This window comes from Panthera tigris, chromosome D4 (assembly GCF_018350195.1).
Source record: "Panthera tigris isolate Pti1 chromosome D4, P.tigris_Pti1_mat1.1, whole genome shotgun sequence".
NCBI classification, from domain to species: Eukaryota; Metazoa; Chordata; class Mammalia; order Carnivora; family Felidae; genus Panthera; species Panthera tigris.
In genome coordinates this window covers 16668211-16690638 of record NC_056672.1, presented here as the reverse complement: position 1 = coordinate 16690638, position 22428 = coordinate 16668211, and the positions used below count along the sequence as shown (strand labels likewise).

The 22428-nt window shown below is 40.2% G+C and overlaps 1 protein-coding gene across 1 annotated transcript in view; it reads left to right on the top strand.

Moving 5' to 3' along the window:
* TRPM6 (transient receptor potential cation channel subfamily M member 6) overlaps positions 1-22428 on the top strand; it is a 202834-nt gene that overhangs the window by 87080 nt on the left and 93326 nt on the right. The window contains exons 8-13 of the mRNA XM_042963460.1: positions 2634-2811; positions 5948-6161; positions 9469-9593; positions 13588-13759; positions 19384-19552; positions 20669-20792. Coding sequence (XP_042819394.1) covers positions 2634-2811; positions 5948-6161; positions 9469-9593; positions 13588-13759; positions 19384-19552; positions 20669-20792 — 982 coding nt within the window. The remainder of the gene's footprint in view (positions 1-2633; positions 2812-5947; positions 6162-9468; positions 9594-13587; positions 13760-19383; positions 19553-20668; positions 20793-22428) is intronic.

The following is a 22428-nucleotide window of genomic DNA, read 5'->3' as shown; positions in this document are numbered from 1 at the left end:
AAGGTGATCTCAAGGTGAGTCTTTAGTTAGTGATATGTAATTTAGGACTTCTAAAAGTTTTAACTAAAAGGATGATTATGGAAGCTTTTTTTTAAATTTGGGGGTAATTGGTTTCTTCTATGAGAACATCTTGCCATAATTTAATGACCCGGTAAAAACTAGAATAAAACTACATTGACCCAATCAAATGGGTTAGACTAGAAAAATACTTAGAGCAAAGTGGGTTCAAACTGAAGAATAGTCCTATGAAAAGTTAGTGATTTATCTTTCCAGGTGTGAATGATGGTTTGCCTTCACTCATGTCCGGTTTGAAAAAGCCACAGTGAAATGAATCATTCAGCTTATGAATTAAAATCCTTTTTCATTTTGAAGACTAACCCTTGTTCTAAAAGATGACCAGGTGATACATTTCTCTTTGATAGATTCTTATTATGTATATTTTATACATTTGAGATTATTTCTCCACCCTTTGAGTCAAGAGCCCCTCCATGCAGAACTCCAAAATGGTCCTCTGACTTCTTGTTCTGACTTCTCCTTATCATCCTGTTTTCTTGCTTAGCAGAGACCTATAACTTGTACACATTTTTATGTTGTTTTTCACACACACACATGAAAAGCCAGAATCACTTATAAAGTTGAGTAACCTCTTTGTATACAATGGGTATATGATCTGACATATTTGATGCAAATAACTTTCTTGGTCGGCAGACATATGATTTTTCATTGCCTCAGGTTTTAAGGTTCTGTGTGCTCAAATTGTAAATTTTCCTTCTAGTGTTTTCTAATTCGGGAAACACAAGAAGGTTATCATCCTTTCGCCAATATGATTATTATTATATTTTGTTAGTTTTTATGTAGTTCTAGTTTCAAAAAGATTTAACCTTTTAATTTGCTTATTTTGTTACATTGTAGAAATTATGGCTATGTATCTGAAATAGTTTTCACACCTTCTAATTATTGGCAAGAACATTTATTGACTTTTCCTTCCTTATATTACAAGTATTAATTTATTATTTATATTTATAGTCAAGGCTCATTCATGGCTCTTTTCTTGTGGCAGCTCTATGTTTACATATTTCTCTGAAGTTGAATCTTTTTTTGCATTGATTAATATTCCTTTCAATATGCATATTATGTTTTACATGAAGACATCTTCTGACCCTCCTTAAGTATTGCATATTAGAGATTTTTAGGTTTTTTTTTTTTTTTTTTTTTTTTTTTTTGAGAGAGAGCGCACACGTACGCAAATGGGGGAAGGGCAGAAGGAGAGAAAGAGAGAGTCTTAAGCAAGCTCCACGCCCAGAAAGGAGCCCGGCATGGGACTCGATCTCACAACCCTGAGATCATGACCTGAGCCAAAATCAAGTCAGATACTTAACCGACTGAGCCACCCTGGCACCCCTCATTTCTTTCTTTTTTTTTTTTTTTATTTTTAGGATAGCGTTGTTTTTTTTTTTTAATTTACATCCAAGTTAGTTAGCGTATAGTGCAGTAATGATTTCAGGAGTAGAGTCCAGTGATTTCATCCCTTACCTGTGACACCCGGTGCTCATCCCAACAAGTGTCTTCCTTAATGCCCCTTGCCAATTTAGCTATCCCCTCCACTCTCATTTTTTTCTTAACAGCTTTGTTGAGATATAATTAACATAAACTACACATATTTGAAGTGTACAATATGATTTTTTTTTTTTACCATCCTAACAATTTCAGTAGTGTTAAGTATATTTATGTTGTACAACAGATCTTCAGAACTTTTTCATCTTGTAAAACTGAAACTCTGTGTCCACTAAACAATAATTCCCCATTGGCCACTCCTCCCAGCCCCTGGCAACCACCATTCATTCTATTTTCTGTCACTGTGGATTTGACTACTCTGTATACCTCGTATAAGTGGAGTCATACAGCAGTTGTATTATGACTGGCTTATTTCACTTAGCATAATATCCTCAAAGTTTAACCATATTGAAGCATATCCAGGATGTTTCCCTTTTTAAGGCTAGATAATATTCCATTGTATGTATATGCCACATTGGTTTGGCTATTCATCTGTCAGTGGGCACTTGGCGATTATGAATAATGATTTGGAATACTTAAATGAACATGGGTGTGCACAAGATTTTTGGTGTTTTTTTTTATTTTATTTTATTTTATTTTTATTTTTTTAATTTTTTTTTAACGTTTATTTATTTTTGAGACAGAGAGAGACAGAGCATGAACGGGGGAGGGGCAGAGAGAGAGGGAGACACAGAATCTGAAACAGGCTCCAGGCTCCGAGCTGTCAGCACAGAGCCCGACACGGGGCTCGAACCCACGGACCATGAGATCATGACCTGAGCCGAAGTCGGACGCTTAACCGACCAAGCCACCCAGGCGCCCCTTTTGGTGTTTTTTTAAAACATTCCCCAAATGATTTTAATGTGCAGCCAAGGGAGAGAACCACTGAGGGTATTTCTAAACTCAGAAGACAATCTAGTGATATAAATCTAATATAAAACATTAATGTGGAATTTCAACAATTGTTCATTTGTATCATCTATATATTACCTAGAAAAATGTAGAAACATTACATCTATTTTCCATTTTGATATTGTGTAGTTTTCTATTCTGAAACTGGTTTTTATCCCATATTTAAGGTGTTACTGTGGGCGATTAATTGGAGACCATCATGGGATAGATTATTCCTGGACCATCTCAGCTGCCAATGGTAATGAAAATGAGCAATGGTCTGTTGAAAAGCACACAAGGAAAAGCCCTACAGATACGTTTGGCACTATTAATTTTCAAGACGGAGAGCATACCCACCACTCCAAGGTTTGCTAATAGCTCACATTATTTTGCTAGCTTTTTTGTTGTTGTTGTTGTTGTTGTTGTTGTTTAAGAGAGAGAGAGTGCAATAGGGGAGAGAGGGGCAGAGGGAGAGAGATAGAGAATCTTAAGCAGGCTGCACAGTTAGCCTGAAGCCTGACATAGGGCTCGATCCCATGACCCTGGGATCATGACCTGAGCCAAAATCAAAGTCAGACGCTCAACTGACTCAGCCACCAGGCACCCCGTTTTGCTAGTTTTTAACAGAAAGTAACCACCAAATGTTTCTCCCAATTGTATCTCCAAGTGTAGATGATCAGATGACCAGGTTTTATTGCAAAAGTGTTCCATGGTATTGACCTCTTCCCAAAAATGACCTGACTCTTCTCTTTCCTTTATGTCTGAGGGCATTATACCTTTCCAGGGTGTGGTATAGCCAGGTCTTTATTTGACCTCTTTCAGCGTGGTTATGCCTTCCCCATAGGAGAATGGCTTATTGCTCTTGAGAAAGGACTGCCCCATTTTTAAGGAATGGAGAAAAGTCACTGCCAAAGAGCAGGCTCTAGCTGAAGCATGACCATAGCAATTACCAGTAACTTGGGGCTGTTCATGCCTGCCAAGTCCTCATGAGAGGAAGTGGGGGAATTTTTCTCTGTACCCCCTGAATGATAGTCCTTGGGCTTTCCAGGCCAGTTTTCCTCCTGTTCTAATATGGAGTTTGCATGTAATTTGCATAGTTCTGACAGGTCAGGCATCTCTCAGGTGTTTTTCCTTGTGCTTGGTAATCACCTGTTTTATTAGAGGCAGATTTCCCTTGGGAACCTGCAGGGGCTTCCACCTCAGGAAAGCTTAGAATCAACCGTATCCTGGAGTGTGACCTTCAGTTGAATGAATTTGAAACAACAGTTCTTAATGATGCAGTCATAATCAAGTTTCATAATAGAGTTTTACAGTAATCTACTTTTCCAGTTATTAATCCTCTTGTGTTTAGTGTTGTATGTTGAAGTTTTCTTTAGTTGGTAGGAAAACTGCACTCATCCCCCTCTACAGTCCTTTCTGGAAGCTGACTCTTATAGAACCCCGTATATAAATGTCCCCTTAAGTTTAATCTACCTCCTTTTGCTTTTATGTTCATTCATAATCAAATCACCTTGATTTACTCATTTTTTTTCCATCCATTTGGGAGATATTCATTGGTGCTCCCACTTTGCTAAGCCCCAGGGAGCATCTGTTCCATGGGAGGGGGGTGGTGCAGGGATGCTCTGGATGGGAATACAGGGTTCTTCTAGAGAATGAAAAGGGTAACTCTTGTTTTTCTGTGTGTGTGTGTGTGTGTGTGTGTGTGTGTGTGTGTGTGAAGGAAGCCATCTGGAAGTAGGGACAGCTAAGCTGATATCAGAAAGGTGAGTGAGGTGTTTGGTGTCTGGTGAGGCAGAGGGGTAAGACCACTCTGGGCTGGTGGGAAGGCCAAGGGAGAGTATGGTACATTTAGGAGAACTGAAAATATGGTTCAACAGATCTCCTGATCACTAACAGATTTTAGGCTTAGCATTAGACTTCATTACATCCTAAGTACCTGGAATGCATTTTATGTGTCTCTCAGAAGAGAAGAATCTACCTTTCATATTTAATACCAGAACTGCACTTCGTGTTTACAGGGAGAGGCGGGAAAGCAGTGAGAGCTGGTTATTCTTCTCCCTCCACTGCATTCCCCTTCCCAGTTTATCCCGCCCACCTCATTCCACAGAGGATTTGAGAAGAATCTATGCCAGTAAGAATCTGCCCAGTTAGTTATAAAGGAGGGGGGGGGGGGAAGTAAGTCATTAACCTTTGGCATCATCTTCGGTTGGCCTTTGGAAGAAAAGACTCCAGTGCTGATAATTTAGTTAATCAAGGTTGTTTATCTGAAATCTCTAGGAGAAATATCTGCTGGGACTAAAAGGACTTCTAGATGAAAGAGAGAGGCACCCAGGAGAGTTGAGGTAGAGAAAAGGTGAACCACATTAGAGCTGCCTCCTCTGCCTTTATTCATATTTCGGAGCAACACAAACCATTTCACAAAGGTCAACTTGTATTTTTTCCTACTATGTGAATATGTAAGAAGCCATGGCAACTCATTTGCCTCACCTGTAAATTGAATCCTGATTATCCTTAGGTTCTATTACATTCTGTGATGGGCTGTACCAACTCGATGTTCAGAAATTCTAACATTTTAATAAAGAGGTTATGTTTTAAGAATTTCAAAGATGAATGGACAGTTGTTTTAAGTCACTATCACATCCTGGAAGATAATGTGAGAATTCTATTTCATATGGATGAAGATCTCCACCTGTGGTTCTTTTTGGTGTAGTTTTCTAATTCATGGTTTCTTAGTGCCCTCGTTCCTATGAATCTTATTCTTGCTGTTGGCTGGCTTAGGCTCGAGGATGGCAAACTCCTCTCAATATGATTTTCACAGTCTGTGTGCGGCTGCATCTGCCGGAAAAAGAGAACCAGTTATACACTATGATCTCAGGCAAAGCACAAAATGATTCTGGTCCTACCTGCTGATTCAGATTCTCTCTTCTTTTGATTACATTGACTAGTCAAAGATGTGATTCTTTTGTGAAAAGTATTTATTTTGGAAAAAGGCATTTTCAGAGAGGTAATTATATATAAAGGAAATGTTTAGAATATAAAATTTACAATAAATTAAATGTACATGCTCCCAGACCATAATTTAATTTAAATTATGCAAATTTATGAAATAGTCAAGTAAATCAAAGGCCATACCATGTATGAAAAACCCCATTTCACCTCTGTGTAAATGCTTTTTTTTAAAATGGGTTTCCTGGAGTAGTGGTTTTTGCCAGTTTGAAGTATTTCTGCCTCATCCCAGATCTTCTAGAGGACATTGGTGGGTCAACCCTGAAAACCAGAGGAAGCCTTCCTACCGTGACTTGTAATTCCCAGAAGGAACTTAAAGTGGGGTGTGGGATCCTTTCAAAGTAAATGTTTACATTGTACAAAGATGAACTTTTAAAGAAATCCCAGACGCTTCCTTTTAAGTTTGGGCCATTCCAGTCGCCCTGCTGTGTGCTTATTGTTGCCCAGCATGGAGTTTTCACTGTTTTATGTACATGTGTCTATGCATATCTTCCAGTATATTAGAACATCTTATGATACAAAGGCAGATCATCTGTTACATTTAATGTTGAAAGAGTGGAAGATGGAACTGCCCAAACTGGTGATCTCTGTCCACGGGGGCGTCCAGAACTTCAGGATGCCGTCTAAGCTTAAAGAGATCTTCAGCCAAGGTTTGGTCAAAGCTGCGGAGACAACGGGAGCATGGATAATAACTGAAGGCATTAATACTGGTAAAGTGCACTGTTTCTCTTTCTTTTCATCTTCTTCTTCTTTCTTCTTCTTTTTTTTTAAATACCTCTTTCTAACTGAATCAGGCAGCATGGCACCCACTCTGTGCTCTGCAGTGCTCCCAGCGGATATGGTAGCGCGAGTCAGACAAAAAGCATGGTGACCGGAAAACAAAAACAAAAACAAAAAAAAGCCCCAGAAGAATCATAGACCTTTCCTAGTATGTGTTTTCACCATTGTTAACATCTGCTATTTTACCACAACTTTGGGTAAACTTCAACAAAATAGTCTTTTCGTGAACTTGAGGCTATGGTGAGGTTTGAAAGGACACGGAATCCATGCAAGTATGTAGTGTGCGGCCATGGGCAAGAGCTAAACTCCCCATGGTCAAGTTTGACAACAAAAATACAACTGCATAAATTTGAAGATGGAATTGTCTTTCTTAAGCAACTCACGAATTGGGCAGCATCCCATTTCACAAGTAAAGAGTTGCTCAGAGACTATGTATGAAGTGGAAGGTTTTTATAGGAAGGAGGGTGGGGCAAGGAAGTTATTAACAAAAGTAAAGAAAGGACTGTGGCAAGCTAGGTCCCCTTCCCTCAGGGGGCAAGGGAGGGGGTCCTTTCATGCAGATTACCTCATCTTCCTTTGGTGGGGAAGGGGAGGGGGAGAGTCCTTGTGACAGATTACCTCATTGGTGCTGATCAGAAACTTTCTTACTGAGTGGTTAAGACTACATTTCGGGGGTGGGAGAGGTTGGCACTACAGTTAGGTACTAAGCCCCAGTGTGATAACTTGGCCTAAGTGATTCCATTTTGGGCCTGTGGTTTCCCTTTTTAACAACATGTGCTTTATTTTACTTACTGCTTTTTTGGTTTGTTTTTTAAAAACATTTCAGGTTAGGGCCAGTTAAGGAACACAAATATGATAATGTGAAGACTATTGAATTCGTTCAGATGAACAAAAGAACTGAGAAAGGAGACACGCTTGGAGCTTTCTTACGCAATAATCAGGGTCGGCCCCAATTCAACCACAGCTCCTTAAGGCCTGACTGCTCAGGGAAGGATCCATGAACGAGCAGCATCAGGACCACCGGGGAGCTTGTTGGGAACGCAGATCTCAGATACCTCCCCAGACCCGCAGGACTGCCACTGTCCATTTTGACAATATCCTCAGATGATTCTTACGTACATTCAAATTTGAGAAGGTTTCCTTCCAACTTCTGCCTATTCTCGAGCTGCTTCTACTGTAGTTGAACGTTATCTGGCGTGAATTTTTGACATTTAATTGAATTTTGGCATTCAATTGAAGGCCACAGGCTACAAGAATCTCCTATATATAAAGCATTTGGGTAGATGCTGTGGATGAAAGATGAGTAAGATATGGGCCCGGGGGTTAGTGATAGGGCAGACTATGACAGACCATAAGCAACTAACTAAAAATCGACGCTGACTGGGTCTTGGTTGAAATGCAAAGCAAGTATCTGGGAGTACAGGGAAGAGGAAGATGCATTCCAGTTCCAACTGAGGGCACCTGAGAAGGCATAGACAAGGATATAGCACTTGGTATTGACCTTGAGGGAAGAGTAGGAAGGAGCATCCCAGGCAGAGGTGGCCGTTCAGGGCCAGGCACACAGCTGGAGTTTCAGGCACATGCAGAAAGAGGTGATAAGGCTACAGGCTGGGTATGCCTTGCAGCAGAGGACAGGGACAACCAGGGAGACTGGAGCCATACTAGATGCCATGCTGATGGGCTGAGAGCAGAGGGCTCTCAAAGGAATTTGAACAGGAGAATGAATAGGAAATAATATAGTCGGGTCTGGCTTTTACAGAGAGTCTCAATAGACAATCTGTACTAGAACCACCTGTGGGATGTGGAAATACAACCAGCAGCACCACAATGCTGATAACCCATGCCAAACCTATGGGATCCAAAACCCTACTGCAGAGTTGACTGCACAGTTGATGGTGATATACATCTAGAACCTGGATTCTAGAAAATGACTCTGGGAGAAGTAAAAGAGGTTGGAGGGGAAGATGCCAGAGAGAGAGAGAGGGAGAAATGGTTAGGTACTGTGCATCAGATGTGTGCATATGTAGAGTGTTTGTTTGTTTGTTTCTGTGCTAATGACACAGATAGGGTCAAAACTATATATATAGGAAGAGTAAGTGGCACAGCGTTGTAATTAAAAGGCAGGTAAAGTCAATGTCAAAGGCTGCATACCACGTGATTCTCACTTTAAGACATTCTGCAAAAGGCAAAACTGCAGACAGTATAAAGATCGGTGGTTGCAAGGGGTTATGGCGGGGGAATGAATAAGTGGAATGCAGACGATTTTTAGGGCAGTGACGCTGTTCTGTCTGATACTATAATGATGGAAATACTATCATTGTGTATTTGTTCAAACCTATGGAATCTACAGCACCAATCCCTGATGTAAACTGTGGTCTTTGAGTGATAATCACGTGTCAGTGTAGGTTCATCAGTGGTACAAATGTACCACTCTGATGGGCAGTGTTGATAGTGGTCAGGGGTTGTGGGTGTGTAGGGGTGGGGGGTACATGGGAAATCTGTACCACTGGCTCAATTTTGCTGTGAACCTAAAACTGCTTGAAAAAACAAAGTCTGTTTAAAAAAGAAAAGTCCGATATTTTGGGTGGGAATCCTGGCTCTACAAATCACCAGCTCTATAACCTTGGGCAAATTATTTAACTACTTTATGATTCAATTCTTGCCTATAAAATAGACTGAAGTTTCTACTTAAAGTGTGAATGCATGGAAAACACTTCAAAAGTACCTGGTGCATTGTAAGAGTTCAGTAAGTGTTGGCTCTTATAGTTATTGTTATTATTAATTCCAGAAGGGCAAGTATGAATGCATTCGTGCTGGGATACTTATATATATAAGCTATTAAATTAATTTGCTTCAGTGAAGCAAGGGACACATCTGCAGGATGTTTTGCTGGGAGAGTTGAGAAGGTTACAGAAAAAAAAAAAAAAAACGTTTAGAACATTCATGATGGTCTCATAAGACTTTCTGGTCAATCAAAAATAGGGGAAGAACTGAGGTTGTAAGCAAAACTTACCCAAAGGGAAAGGAGAATTATTCAGGTAAAGAGGTCAGTGATAGGAGAAAGAGGTGTTAAGAGAGAGTAGAGGAAGCCAAGATATCAGAAATTAATTCCACTGCGCCACAACTTTCCCTACGAATGTCCTTTTGCATATATCTGCCATTTGTCTCTTTCTTGCAGTCACAGTGTTTTGCATGATTTGTGCATAAAAGTTTGACTTTTAAACTGATTGTTCACAGGTGTGTCCAAACATGTTGGGGATGCCCTGAAAGCCCATTCCTTCCGGTCCTTGAGAAAAATCTGGACAGTTGGAATCCCTCCTTGGGGTGTCATTGAGAACCAGAGAGATCTTATTGGAAAAGATGTAAGTAGACAACCCATTCACAACAGAAGCGGATGAACGTGTATCCAATTGCCAACTTAGCACCACCTGGATATCTAAAAGCCATCTCAAATGTAATATACCTCAAACCAACTTTGGTCTTCCTACTTGCCCCATCTTAGAAAGTAATGATCCCATCCTTACACTTGTTCAAGCCAAAAACCTTAGACTAATCCTAGAATGATCTCTGTCTCACAACTCAACCTAATCCATCAGTAAATTATCTCAGCTTCACTTTTTCCTTCCTTCTTTCTTTCTTTCTCTCTCTCTCTCTCTCTTTCTTTCTCTCTTTCTTTCTCCCTTTCTCTCTCTCTCTCTCTCTCTTTCTTTCTTTCTTTCTTTCTCTTTCTCTCTTTCTCCCTTTCTTTCTCCCTTTGTTTCTTTGTTTCTTTCTTTCTTTCTCTCTCTCTCTCTCTCTTTCTTTCTACAGAAAGAGAGAGAGAGTGCCTGCGCATGTGAGCAGGGGAGGGGCAGAGGGAAAGGCAGAGAGAATCTTAAGCAGGCTCTGTGCTCAGCGCAGAACCAGAAACGGGGCTTGATCTCAGAACCCTGGGATCATGACCTGAGCTCAAATCAAGTCAGACATTCAACTGAATGAGCCACCCAGGCACCCACCCCCCTTTTTTAGCTTTAGTTAAATATAGAAATATATCCAGAATCTGACCTCTTCTGTTACCTCCACTGTTACTGAGCAGCCCCCTTTCCTGTCTCCTGGATGACTGTAGTAATAGCTTTCCCTTCTCTCATCCTTGTCTCTCACTGCAATCTAATCTCAACACAGTAGCCAGGATGATGCTTCCAAAATACAAATCAGATCGTGCCACTTCTCTGTGAAAAACACTTCAGTGACTCCTATCTGGTTCAGAGTAATAGCCGAGTTTCTTGCACAGGCGTGTGTGTGATAACATTCATGACGTGAACCTGCTCTTTCCTTATCTTGTACTACTCTCTGCTTTATCCTACGTATTGGTTCTTTGATCCCATCTGTTTTTCTAAAGGGAAGGAACTTGTCTAAGTCTGTTTATGAGTAGTGTATATTTCTGATGAAAGTCTCAGGTATTACAAAAGATATGAAAAGGAAAGATAATCGCCATTAACATTTTGGGGTGTATCATTCCAGAATTTTTACTACGTATGTGTACATATGCATAATAAGAAACAGTTTGTATGAAAAAAAGTAGTAACAGAAACCCACTGATATGAATCTGGTATTTAGCTTAATTATTTAACATAATTACTTCTCTATGTAAATTAATATAGACATGTATATGGTTTATCTTAACTTTCGTTTTGGAAAATGTCAAACATACTAAGGAGTAGAGTTGTGAAAATAATGAACTCCTATGTCCCTATCTCCCAGCTTCAACAGTTATGAGCCCAGAGCCAATTTTGTTTCATCTATTCCTTATTCATTCCCCACTCCAATATTTTAAAGCAAATTCCAGATATCAAATAACATCATTGGTAAATATTTTACCAGTATTTCTAATTAACCAATTAATTTACCAATAATTTGGTATTTCTAAGTACCAAAAAGTAGGCATTCTAAAATATATGGACAATTAAAAAAATATATAACCACATTACCATTTTCATACCTAAAAAAATTAATAGTTAATTTCTGAATATCAACAACTAGCCAGTCCACGTTCAACATTCTGATTGTGTCATATTTTTTAGTTGTTTGATTTCATCATCCAGAAAAGTTCCCTACAATGTGATGGGTTGATATGTCTCCTGAGTCACTTATTTTCAGTCGTTTTTAATCTATGGATTTTCCCTCCATCTCTTTTTTTTTTGGGGGGGGGTGCAATTTGTTTGTTAAAGAAACTGGGTCACGGGACGCCTGGGTGGCTCAGTCAGGTAAGCATCCGACTCTTGGCTTCATCTTAGGTTATGATCTCACAGTTCGTGAAATCAGGCCCTGAGTTGGGCCCTGTGCTGAAAGTGTGGAGCCTGCTTGGGATTCTCTCTCTCTCTCTCTCTCTCTCTCTCTCTCTGTCTCTCTGTCTCTCTGTCTCTCTGTCTCTCTGTCTCTCTGTCTCTCTCTGTCTCTGCCCCTCCCATGCATGCTCTGTCTCTCAAAATAAATATAAACTTAAAAATAAAAAAAGAAACTAGGTCATTTGTCCTAAAGAGTTTCCCATAGTTTGGATTTTGCAAATTTAGCCTGTTGTAGTAGGGTTTAGCCTATTTCTCTGTCTCGTCTCTTCTTTCAGTTGGTAGTTTGATCCAAAGGTATGATTAGATACAAGTTCTTTTTGTGCAAGTTTATGCCGTAAGAGATGTGTCTGTCCTTCCCCCTCATAACATGATTGTTTTTCTTTTTATAATGTCATTGACTAGATTCATGACCTCAACAGAGTTGCAAATACTGATATGAAATTATTGTGTTCTTTATTTATTAGCTTAAACACTCTATAAAGGAAACATTTTCTCATCAGCCATTTGGTTTACTTTGTGGTACTGTTGCATGGGAAAGGACACAGTATTTGATTCTCTCTTTATTTTCCAGCTTTCAAAGCAATGAATTGGTTATCTACCATTCTCCAAGGTGAACAATGAGATTTTTTTTTTTTGAAACATATCAAATATGTTTCAAGTCATTATTCCATCTAGTTATTACTCTTAATTATGCTCAACTCATCCCGTTTTGGCCAGTGGAAACTTTTCACATTATCTCTTGAGTCCTTTTAACACAATTCTGGTTGTTTTTCCTTGCTTCCTTGTGTTTTACTCTGAAAACAAAACAAAACAAAACAAAACTGTTCCAGGCTAATTGTGTATATTGTTTTGCTCCTAGAGAAATGGCTGGTTGCTTTTAGTGGGAAATTATAGTAAAAGACTGCATTCTAGGGGTAAAAGGTGCATTCTGATTTTTCATGCCTAATAATGCTCTACTGTACTGTGGTACTTTAATAGTACTATAATTTAACCATTCTTCTATTATCCATTTTTTTTGCTTTTATAAAAAATGATATTAATGTTATGATAAGATACTTTAGATGTATTAAATCTATTAGTTATTTTCTTCTTGATTTCTGTCATCTGTATCACTGTTAGGAATTATAAAGGTAACTTTTAAAGACTAATGTTGGTAAAATGCGTATTGTTTTTTAGGTAACTTTTAAAGTTACCTAAAAGTTGGTAAAATTTATAGTGTTTTTTACCTCATTATTTCTTTTAAGCCTCACAGCAACCCTCTGGTGTAAGAATTATCATTCTCCCTTAGACGTGAGGCAAGTAAGCCTGAGAAAGGAGGCAGGAGTTACCCAGAGTTAAAGTTAGGAAGTAGAAGAGTCTGGGCCCTCTTACTCCAAATAGTGTGCTTTTCGTCTCTAAAAACAAATGAGAATTGGAGTGGCTTAAGGAAGAATCCACAAATATTGATAAAGATCGGGATGTTTTATATTGAGTGGATGGATCTCCATTTGGTTGGTTGGCTGTCACTCTTCATTTCAATACTAGAAAAAAAAAAGCAGTGTTAAAATATTATTTTGGAATAGATCTATTGAAAGGCATATTTTCTGGATAGCAGTGTAGTCTGTATATTACTGTATGTCCTTGAACTCTTTTATTACAATCTGAGACAAGGTAAGTACAGAAATTAAAAATAAATATGTAGAACCATTTTTAGCAATGTGGTAGTGCTGTGACACCTAAGTATATGGCCGGTGGACTTATCTTTCTGAGCACAGTGCATGCAAGGGTTGTTGAACTTGTGTCCTTGCGTTGTGAGTCTCATGCAGTATGAGCCGCATACTGGTTACACATAGTAGGACCACATAGCGATCCATAAAAAATGGGAGATTAAAAAAAAAGTTGGTTCTTCACTGCAGATAGCCTGAGATACACCTCTCTAGGTAGCAAGTGGCACTTACTAGCTTTGGCAGGAACTCCATGGTGCATGGGCAGCCCTTTGGAGCAGTTGAGCCCAGGGAAGGACCTTGGACTCTAACCCTCTCTTGTCTTCCAGGTGGTGTGCCTGTACCAGACTCTGGGCAACCCCCTCAGCAAGCTCACCACACTCAACAGCATGCACTCCCACTTCATCTTGTCCGATGACGGGACTGTGGGCAAGTATGGAAATGAGATGAATCTCAGGAGGAACCTGGAAAAGTACCTCTCTCTACAGAAAATACATAGCCGTGAGTACCACAGAGGCTCCGCCACCAGAGCCTGGCTGGGGCGCTGCTATGGAGAAAGGCACTCCTTTGTCACCCATATGGAGTGGAGAGGTCCAAGCTGGTCTCCGCCTAAATTAACACGAGTGAACCCACAGCCAGAAGAAAGCAGGATGTGAGGTGGTGCGGACTTGTGGATGGCAGGAGAGGGGAAGAAGTCTTGGAGACAGCATAGTCAGGAGAGGACTGGAACAGTGGAGACTTTAGCAGAGCCTCCAGCATACTGTAGGGTGGGGTAGGTGGAGGATGGTTGGGTAGTGGGAGTATTGTTACCAGAATGGGAATGACTGAAGAGCAGTAACTAGACTGGACTGCGAAGAGTGGGGGTATGAATTTGATCATCAGGGAGGATGGCATTTCATATGTGGTGATGTCCCCTAGACAGGGGAAGGGTTAAAAGCAAACAGAGCTTTTAGAAATAGGGACCTTTGCATACTTTGGCTATTGTTGATAGTGCTGCTATAAACATTGGGGTGCATGTGCCCCTTCGAATCAGCATTTTTGTATCCTTTGGATAAATACTGAGTAGATCCCAAATGTCCATTGACTGATGAATGGATAAAGAAGATGTGGTATACACACACACACACACACACACACACACACACACAATGGGATATTACTCAGTGATCAAAAGCATGGAATCTTGCCATTTGCAACAACAACGTGGATGGAACTAGAGTGTATTATGCTAAGTGAAGTAAGTCGGTCAGAGAAAGATAAATAAATACCATATGATTTCACTCATATGTGGAATTTAAGAAACTAAACAGATGAATATAGGGAAAGGGAAGGAAAAATAAGATACAAACAGAGAGGGAGGCAAACCATAAGAGATTCTTAAATACACAGAACAAACTGAGGGTTGTTAGTAGGGTGTTGGATGGGGGGTTGGGCCAAATGGGTGATGGGGATTAAGGAGGGCACTTGTTGGGATGAGCACTGGGTGATATATGGAAGTTATGAAGCCCTGAGTTCTACTCCTGAAACCATAATTATACGATATGTTAACTAACTTGGATTTAAATAAAATTTTTAAAAATGGGTGTAACAAGTAAACAACAATAATAGGGACCTTTGAAGGTATCAGTGTTGTGTCATGCTTCCAGGGATGCTTTGAGATGGCCATTTTGGTAGTGTTTAAAAACAAAATTCAACTGAGTAAATTTAAAGATCTTATTGGCCTTATTCAGTGATTCATCGGTTGGACAGCATCCCATCTAGCAGGTAGAAAGGAATTCCAAGGAGCTGGACAGAATGGAAGACTTTTATAGGCAGAAGTTGGTGTGGCAAGGGAGTTATTCTAACAAGGATGGATTGTTCTGGGCAAGGTCACTTTCCTTTGGGGGAAGGTGGGGTGGGCGTGGGGGTCCTACCAGGCCAATTACCTCCCTAGTGCCAACTATATAATTCCAGAATGACTGGTTAAAGGTTACATTCCTGGGAGAGGCTGCAACTACAATTAGGTATTAAATCTTCATTTGTTGATTTGGAGCTTAGCACAAGGGACTCCATTTTGGGCCTGTTGTCTCTTTTTTAATAGTATCTATAGGAAGGAGAAGAAAGGAAAGGGTGAGAATCAGCAAACATCCTTGGTGGAGAGGTTGAAAGGTAGGTGCTGCCTGGAGAAATGGAGACTTCTCATCCAAGGCAGCAGAAAGTGAGCCTCTGTCTCTTTCCATGAGTTGAATCTTTCACAAAATACTCTCACCCTTGAGGAAGAAGACCAGAGAGCAAAGGCCCTTGGGAGGCTCAAGTCCTCTTCAACCTTCGACTTTTGGCTGGAAACGCTAAATGTCCTTCCAAAGTTCTGTCATCTACTGTCTGTGACCTTGGCTGATGGAGTTTACATCTGTTAAACTGTTTTCTTTTCTTTTTTTTTTAGTTTATTTATTTTGAGAGAGAGAGAAAGAGAGAGTGAGCATGAGTAGGGGAGGGGCAGAGATAGGGAGAGCGAGAATACCAAGCAGGCTCCGTGCTGTCTTGCGGAACCTGATGCAGGGCTTAATCTCACAACCCTGAGATCATGACCGGAGCTGAAATCATGAGTTGGATACTTAGCCATTTGAGCCACCCAGGTGCCCCTAAACTGTTTTCTTAATATAAAAGGAAAGGAACTGTCTACCTCTACCTTTTGTTGTGAGAATTGAGATAATGTATGTTTGATGTGCCTAGAATAGTGTTGGCTGTATAGTATGCCCTTAATAAATGTCTGTTTCTTCCTTTCCTTTTATTCCTCTTTGATACAGGTAATCTCCTTCTTGGCGTGGGGTTCTGCGTGGGAGGGACGCTGGGAACTGTTGCCAGTCACTTTGTGCTTAGTGTGAATGAAACTTGGAAGCTCATTTAAGTCAGGAAGTGGGGAGAGAGGGTCAGGTCCTCTGCAGAGTAGATGTGGGTGGGGGGAAAGAAGACCCATAGAGGAGACGACAGGTCAGAGACTGGCCCTGAAGAATAGTTCCTGCAGGGAGGGTTCCTTTTGGGGTCACAAATATCAATTCCCTGAAATGTCCTGTTGCCTCTCTTGATCTATGCTCACCATAGAAATTGCTCAGGGGGTTCCTACAGCATCATAATGTGTGCCCCAGGAGAGCAAAGTCTTGTCTTTCTTATTCTGATCCATTTGTGGATGAATGCATACAACCTGAAGCTTACATATGGGGTCAAGGAACATTTCTGTTTTCAAAGGTCTTGAAACTTAGGATTTATTTGGAGAGTTTCACTGCGTATAGAGAAAGAATGTGGAGTCCATTTCAGTGGATTGGTAACATTTATTATTCTAAGGGAAACCAATATGAAGGAGCAAAAACAGTAAGCCACCTACACACACACACACATACACACACGCACACACACACATACACTCACAGGAAAGGAAGGAAGGAGAGAAGGAAGGAAGAAGAGAGAAGAAGGGGAAGAAAAAGGATTAATGAAGGAAGGAAGGGAGGGAGGGAGGGAGGAAGACAAAAAATCAAAGTCTCCAACAGACCCAAAATTCTTATGTATCAAAGCTGATTTTCATACCCATCATGTTCACTACTTCCTACCATATTTGTATTCCTTAAAAAGAGATTTATTTGGATGGAATAATACTTACATATTTTGTTGATTTCTTTCATTTCTTTTCAGCTGGACTTCTTAGAGTCCCCAGAAAACCCTTGATCCTGGCCAAGAGTACTTACAAAAAATCCAAAAAATAAAAAACAAAAAACCAAAAAAACCTGACATCATAAAGTTGCTCTAGGAATTCCTGGATTCAGCCATTTGAAACGTGGCCAGTGTCAGTTCCTAAGCCTCCGGGGATAGAAAGCATAGGATCAGATGCCTTTGTGTCTCTTCATAGTCCAACTCTCAATGGAATAGCATGCTTTCCTGGAATGTCTATTCCAGGAGCTTTTAATTTGGAGGCATGATATTGTATTCTTGCCTAACTCTGGGATCCAAAAATAGAGGCAGCTCTCTAGTGCGATTTCTCAGCAAGAACATGACAATTTTTTTCTTTTTTTAACAAGTTTAATTAGCATCAGTGAGATCCTTTTTGTAGGAAGCAATCATAAATATTTTTATTTTTGTGGGAAATAGTTATTGCTTCAAGAAAGATATACCCAGTAGAAATTGAATTCCCTCTTTCCCCTTGTTGATTTTTTTTCCTGATGATAAAAGTACTATATATTCTCATATTCAGATAAAGCAAAGATAGCACATGAGAAAAGGAAAGGTTTTCCTTATTCTCACAATAAAAACCTCACCATTGTCAACTTTATCATATATATACTTTTAGAAATATTCTACACACACACCCAGAGCAACATTTTTTAAACAAACACTAGATTCATATAATATACATGCTTTTCAACTTGGATGCATTTCTACATCAATAAGGATAGCTTAGGGGCACCTGGGTGGCTCAGTTGGTTAAGCATCTGACTTCAGCTCAGGTCATGATCTCACTGTCTGTGAGTTCGAGCCCCACATTGGGCTCTGTGCAGACAGCTCGGAACCTGGACCCTGCTTTGGGTTCTGTGTCACCCTTGTTCTCTGCCCCTCCCCTGCTTGTGCTCTGTCTCTCTGTCTCTCTCAAAAATAAGCATTAAAAGAAATTAGAATAGCTTAGCACATCTTTAATGGCTGCATCGTGTTTCATTATATAGGATATAAGAGATGCTCTCACAAAAGTTTTTTCCATAGATTTCAATAATTCATGATTAATGGTTCTTTATTTTTTTAATTTTACTCATGTTTATTTATTTTGGAGAGAGAGGGAGAGAGAGAGAGAGAGAGAGAGAGAGAGAGACAGAGTATGAGTGGGGGAGAGGCAGAGAGAGAGGGAGACACAGACTCTGAAGCAGGCTCCAGGCTCTGAGCTGTCAGCACAGAGCCCGGCGTGGGGCTCAAACTCATGAACTGTGAGATCATGACCTGAGCCAAAGTCAGACGCTCAACGGACTGAGCCACCCAGGCGCCCCCATGATTAATGGTTCTTTTTCAACATTTCCCCAAATCCTCCCCTCCCTTCTTCATTAATAATAGTTTGATGTGTACCCTTCCAGAGTTTCTGGTCATATATATATGTAGAGATATATGGGTATATACTTATACACATATATATCATACAAGCATATATATAATGCAAACATATATAAAATATATATTCATGTATGTGGTTTTAAAACTATAAAAAGGATTGTACTATATACATCATTCTGTAACTTTTTCACTTAATATCTTCTCAGAAAGAATGACTCCACCGTCTTTGTTTCTTTTTTTTTTTTTTTTTTTTTGGTCTTCCTTCCTTTAATAAAAAATAAAATAATATATCCTAGTGATAAGAAATTTTAACAGTGGAGTACATTTAAAAAATAGAATATGTTGAAATATAAAAGTCTTTGAGAGTTACCCATCCCATCTTGTACATAGAAATAATCATCCTTAGAAGTTGATTGACCTGGCAAATTTTGATCATTTTTGGAGGTGAGTGATAGATACATTGGGATCCATTATATTTCTGGTTTTTTTTTTTTTCAAGATATGTTTGAAGTTTCCACAATGAGAAGCTGAAATTTCTTGAAGACTACTTAAAAAAATTATTTTTTAAATTAGGGGCACCTGGGTGGCCCAGTTGGTTAAGCATCTGACTTCAGTTCAGGTCATGATCTCATGGTTTGTGAGTTCGAGCCCTACATCAGGCTTGTTGCTGGCAGTGAGGAACCTGACTGGGATTCTCTCTCTCTGCCCCTCCCTTGCTCTCTATGTCTCTTAAAATAAAAAAAAACTTAAAAAGTTGTTTTTTGGTTTTTTTTGTTTTTTGGTTTTTTTTTTTGTAATTAGTGAAAACCTTTAGGTACCTTTTTAATGGGGGAAAGCTTGAAGATGCTCTCACCACATTTAAGTGACTTTATTGACAGTCCAAGCTTCTGGCTTGGTCTTGAACTAAGCAAGCCTGGGTGAGCCCAGGAAGAAAGAGGGGTGAGTGTAAGTAAAAGGTTTATGTGGTAATTGAAAGACTTGTGTTGGGGAAAGCGAAATGGATGCCTGGCCAAGATAGGAGTTCTTTGTAACAGTTTGGTGTTGCTTGTCATCTGAAATAGGTTCAAGACAAGGCGTGCCCGTGGTGGGGCTGGTGGTAGAAGGAGGTCCCAATGTCATCCTCGCCGTGTGGGAGACTGTGAAAGACAAAGACCCGGTGGTGGTGTGTGAAGGCACAGGCAGGGCGGCCGACCTCCTGGCCTTCACCCACAAACATTTAGCAGACGAAGGGTGAGTTGCTGACTCCTCAGTTTTTAAGCCACGGTGACTGTTTATTCCTCCGTTTTAGTTCTTTAAGCTCTGCTTTTATGTGGGCCAGATATCCTTGGGGGCAGAGGCTGAGACTGGAATTAACTTTCCAGTGATTTTTATGTGTATTAATTAATGCCAAAATGCTCTCCCCTGATGCAAGTTGCTCTTTTTTTAGCTGAAGAATGGTCCTGCCTCTATCGGGGCTCTGGAACCCTGTCTGAGCTTCAAGGGAAAAAGCATCCCGGCGGGGGTGGGGGGTGTTGTTGAGAGAGGAGACGCTCCTGCAGTTGGCCTTGATAGCTGAGAAAACCCTGTGGTGACTGAGGAGACCAGTGCTGCCCCCCCCCTCCCCCCACCGATCACCTTCAGATTCGTTTGCCATTAGCAAAAATAGGAGGAATTGGGGGAAATCGGCATCCTAGCATTTATATAACATGTTATATTTATTTGAGGCTTTAACTCTTTAGCCTTTTCAAATAAAAAGGTAGTTTTTCTCTAGCCATGCCTATATCCAGTGTGATTTTTCCAATTTCAAAAGCATAATATTTCTTCTGTGTAAGTAAATATAATGCCTATGAACTAAATGTTGGCCCCACCAGTTTACGCAGTAAATGTGTATTCACTGCTTATGGTATAAATGCTCTGACGACCCTTTCCTTACACTCCCTCTCTCCCCTCAGCCCCTAGCCTCTACTTCTATGCTTTGACCCTGTTCTTATTCTTTCCCGTGTGTCTCTTTCCTAAAGTTACCCTAAATGTGTGCTTCTTAAACCTTCTGGAGTGTCGGATTCTTTGAGATATGATGCCTGCAGTTTCTGGCGATGCACAGTCCCCTGGAAATCTGTCAGCTCGAGAACCTTGTCCTGGAGTACATTCTTTCCACGATCATGGCGGATCTGTTCACGCTCACTTTCAAATTCAGCCTCTCCAGGTGCCCTGCTTCCTTTTGCTTCCTCCTCATTTGCTCTCACAGCAGAAGCATCTACAGAAATCTTTTCAGTCGGATGGGACAGACAAGGGTTCCTGCACTGAAGTGTTTGGCTCGTTCTCTTCTCTGTGTTGTGCCAAGGCATTATCATTTCTCTCTCTTCTCAGGACCCTACGTCCTCAGGTGAAGGAGGAGATCATCTGCATGATTCAGAACACTTTCAACTTTAGTCTTAAGCAGTCCAAGCACCTTTTTCAAATTCTCATGGAGTGTATGGTGCACAGGGATTCTGTGAGTATGATGAGTTGATAACTTGACCAACTTTAAAACTGATAATTTGCATCATTTGTAATACTTGTTTCCAAAACTTTTATTTTTTTTTATTGTTTATTTATTTTTGAGACAGCGTGCATGTGTGTACGTGAGTGAGCAGGTTGGGGAGGGGCAGAGAGAGAGAGGCAGAAAGAATTTGAAGCAGGTTCCATGCTGTCAGCACACAGCCTGACTCGGGGCTCGATCCCACAAACCGTGAGATCATGACCTGAGCTGAAGTCGGATGCTCATCTGATCGAGCCACCCAGGCACCCCTCCGCAACATTTAAAACTAAGGGTTTTTTTTTCTTTTTTTAAGATTTTATTTTAACATTTATTTTTTTAAGTAATCTCTACACTTAGTGTGGGGCTCAAACTCATGGCCCCAAAATCAAGAGTCACATGCTCTTTCAACTGAGCCAGCAAAGTGCCCCCAAAATAAGGAGTTTTTAATTTTACTTTGATTGTATATAGATCTGGAGAACTTGACCCTTATTTGAGTCAACTTGGCTTTTTATTCCCTGCCCTCCCCACCTCCCTACAATGCTTCACATTTCAGACTGCACTTAGGAGAAAAACCAACATGTCAGTATTACGGAAGAGTGAGCACATTTAGTGATGATCACACATAAATATTTTCAGAGGGTAAAAGCATAGCTCCATGTGTTCTCTCTTGGCTTAGGTGACTGCATCATAACATCCTAGTAAATCATGTAGGAGATCTTTGGGGATGTACTGAACAATGGGAAATGTGGGAATTTACTCTGGGCCAGAAAATGGAGACCACAAACTATGGACTGTAAACACAATATAGACTCGTGAAAAGATTTTCGTGTTTTAGGGTACTTTGATCAAGATTTTTATCAATGACTTAGACGATATAAAGCCAACAGGTATAGTAAACATGCAAATATGTCATGATTCACAGTGATCTTTCCAGAATTCAAAAGCTAGGCCAAATCATACAAGATTTTAGTAATATTTAAGCACCTGGCCTCAGACAAACAAATTGAACAAATTCAGGCTGGACAAAGCATGGATAAACATAATGTGAAAAACACTTTTAAAGGTGTCAGTGGACCTAATAACCACAAACATAACAACCATGAGTGAGTGCAATATGGCAGTGACTGTTTATTCCAATTTCAGAGATGCCAAAGCTAAAACCTAGAGAATTTAGGTGATTTGCCCAGAGTCAGCAGTTATAGAATGGTAGAACTGACATGGGGCTCAGAGTTGAAATTTTGTGTGTGGCCTACTACATTTGATATCTCCCACAGTACTCAGTAAGGAAAGGACACCTTAAAGAGATCACCCTTCTATTTGTGTCTTCCTGTCATCAAATAGAGTAACAAACAGTGTAACGATCAAAGAGGAGGCAAGAGTAGTCAGCGATGGGTTTGCACATCTTAGGAATTAGGTCCTCGACCCCTGCGTAATTGAGAGTTGATTTTATTCATGCACATAAAGGGGCTGTTAGTTGGAGGGAATTGTGGAAGCATCTGAATTGTGGAAGCATTGTTATTCTATCTTTACAGGACCTTAGAGATTATTTAGTGGGTTCCTCTCACCTTGTAGATGAGAAACCTGAGGTTCAGTGGCCTGTAGATATTTC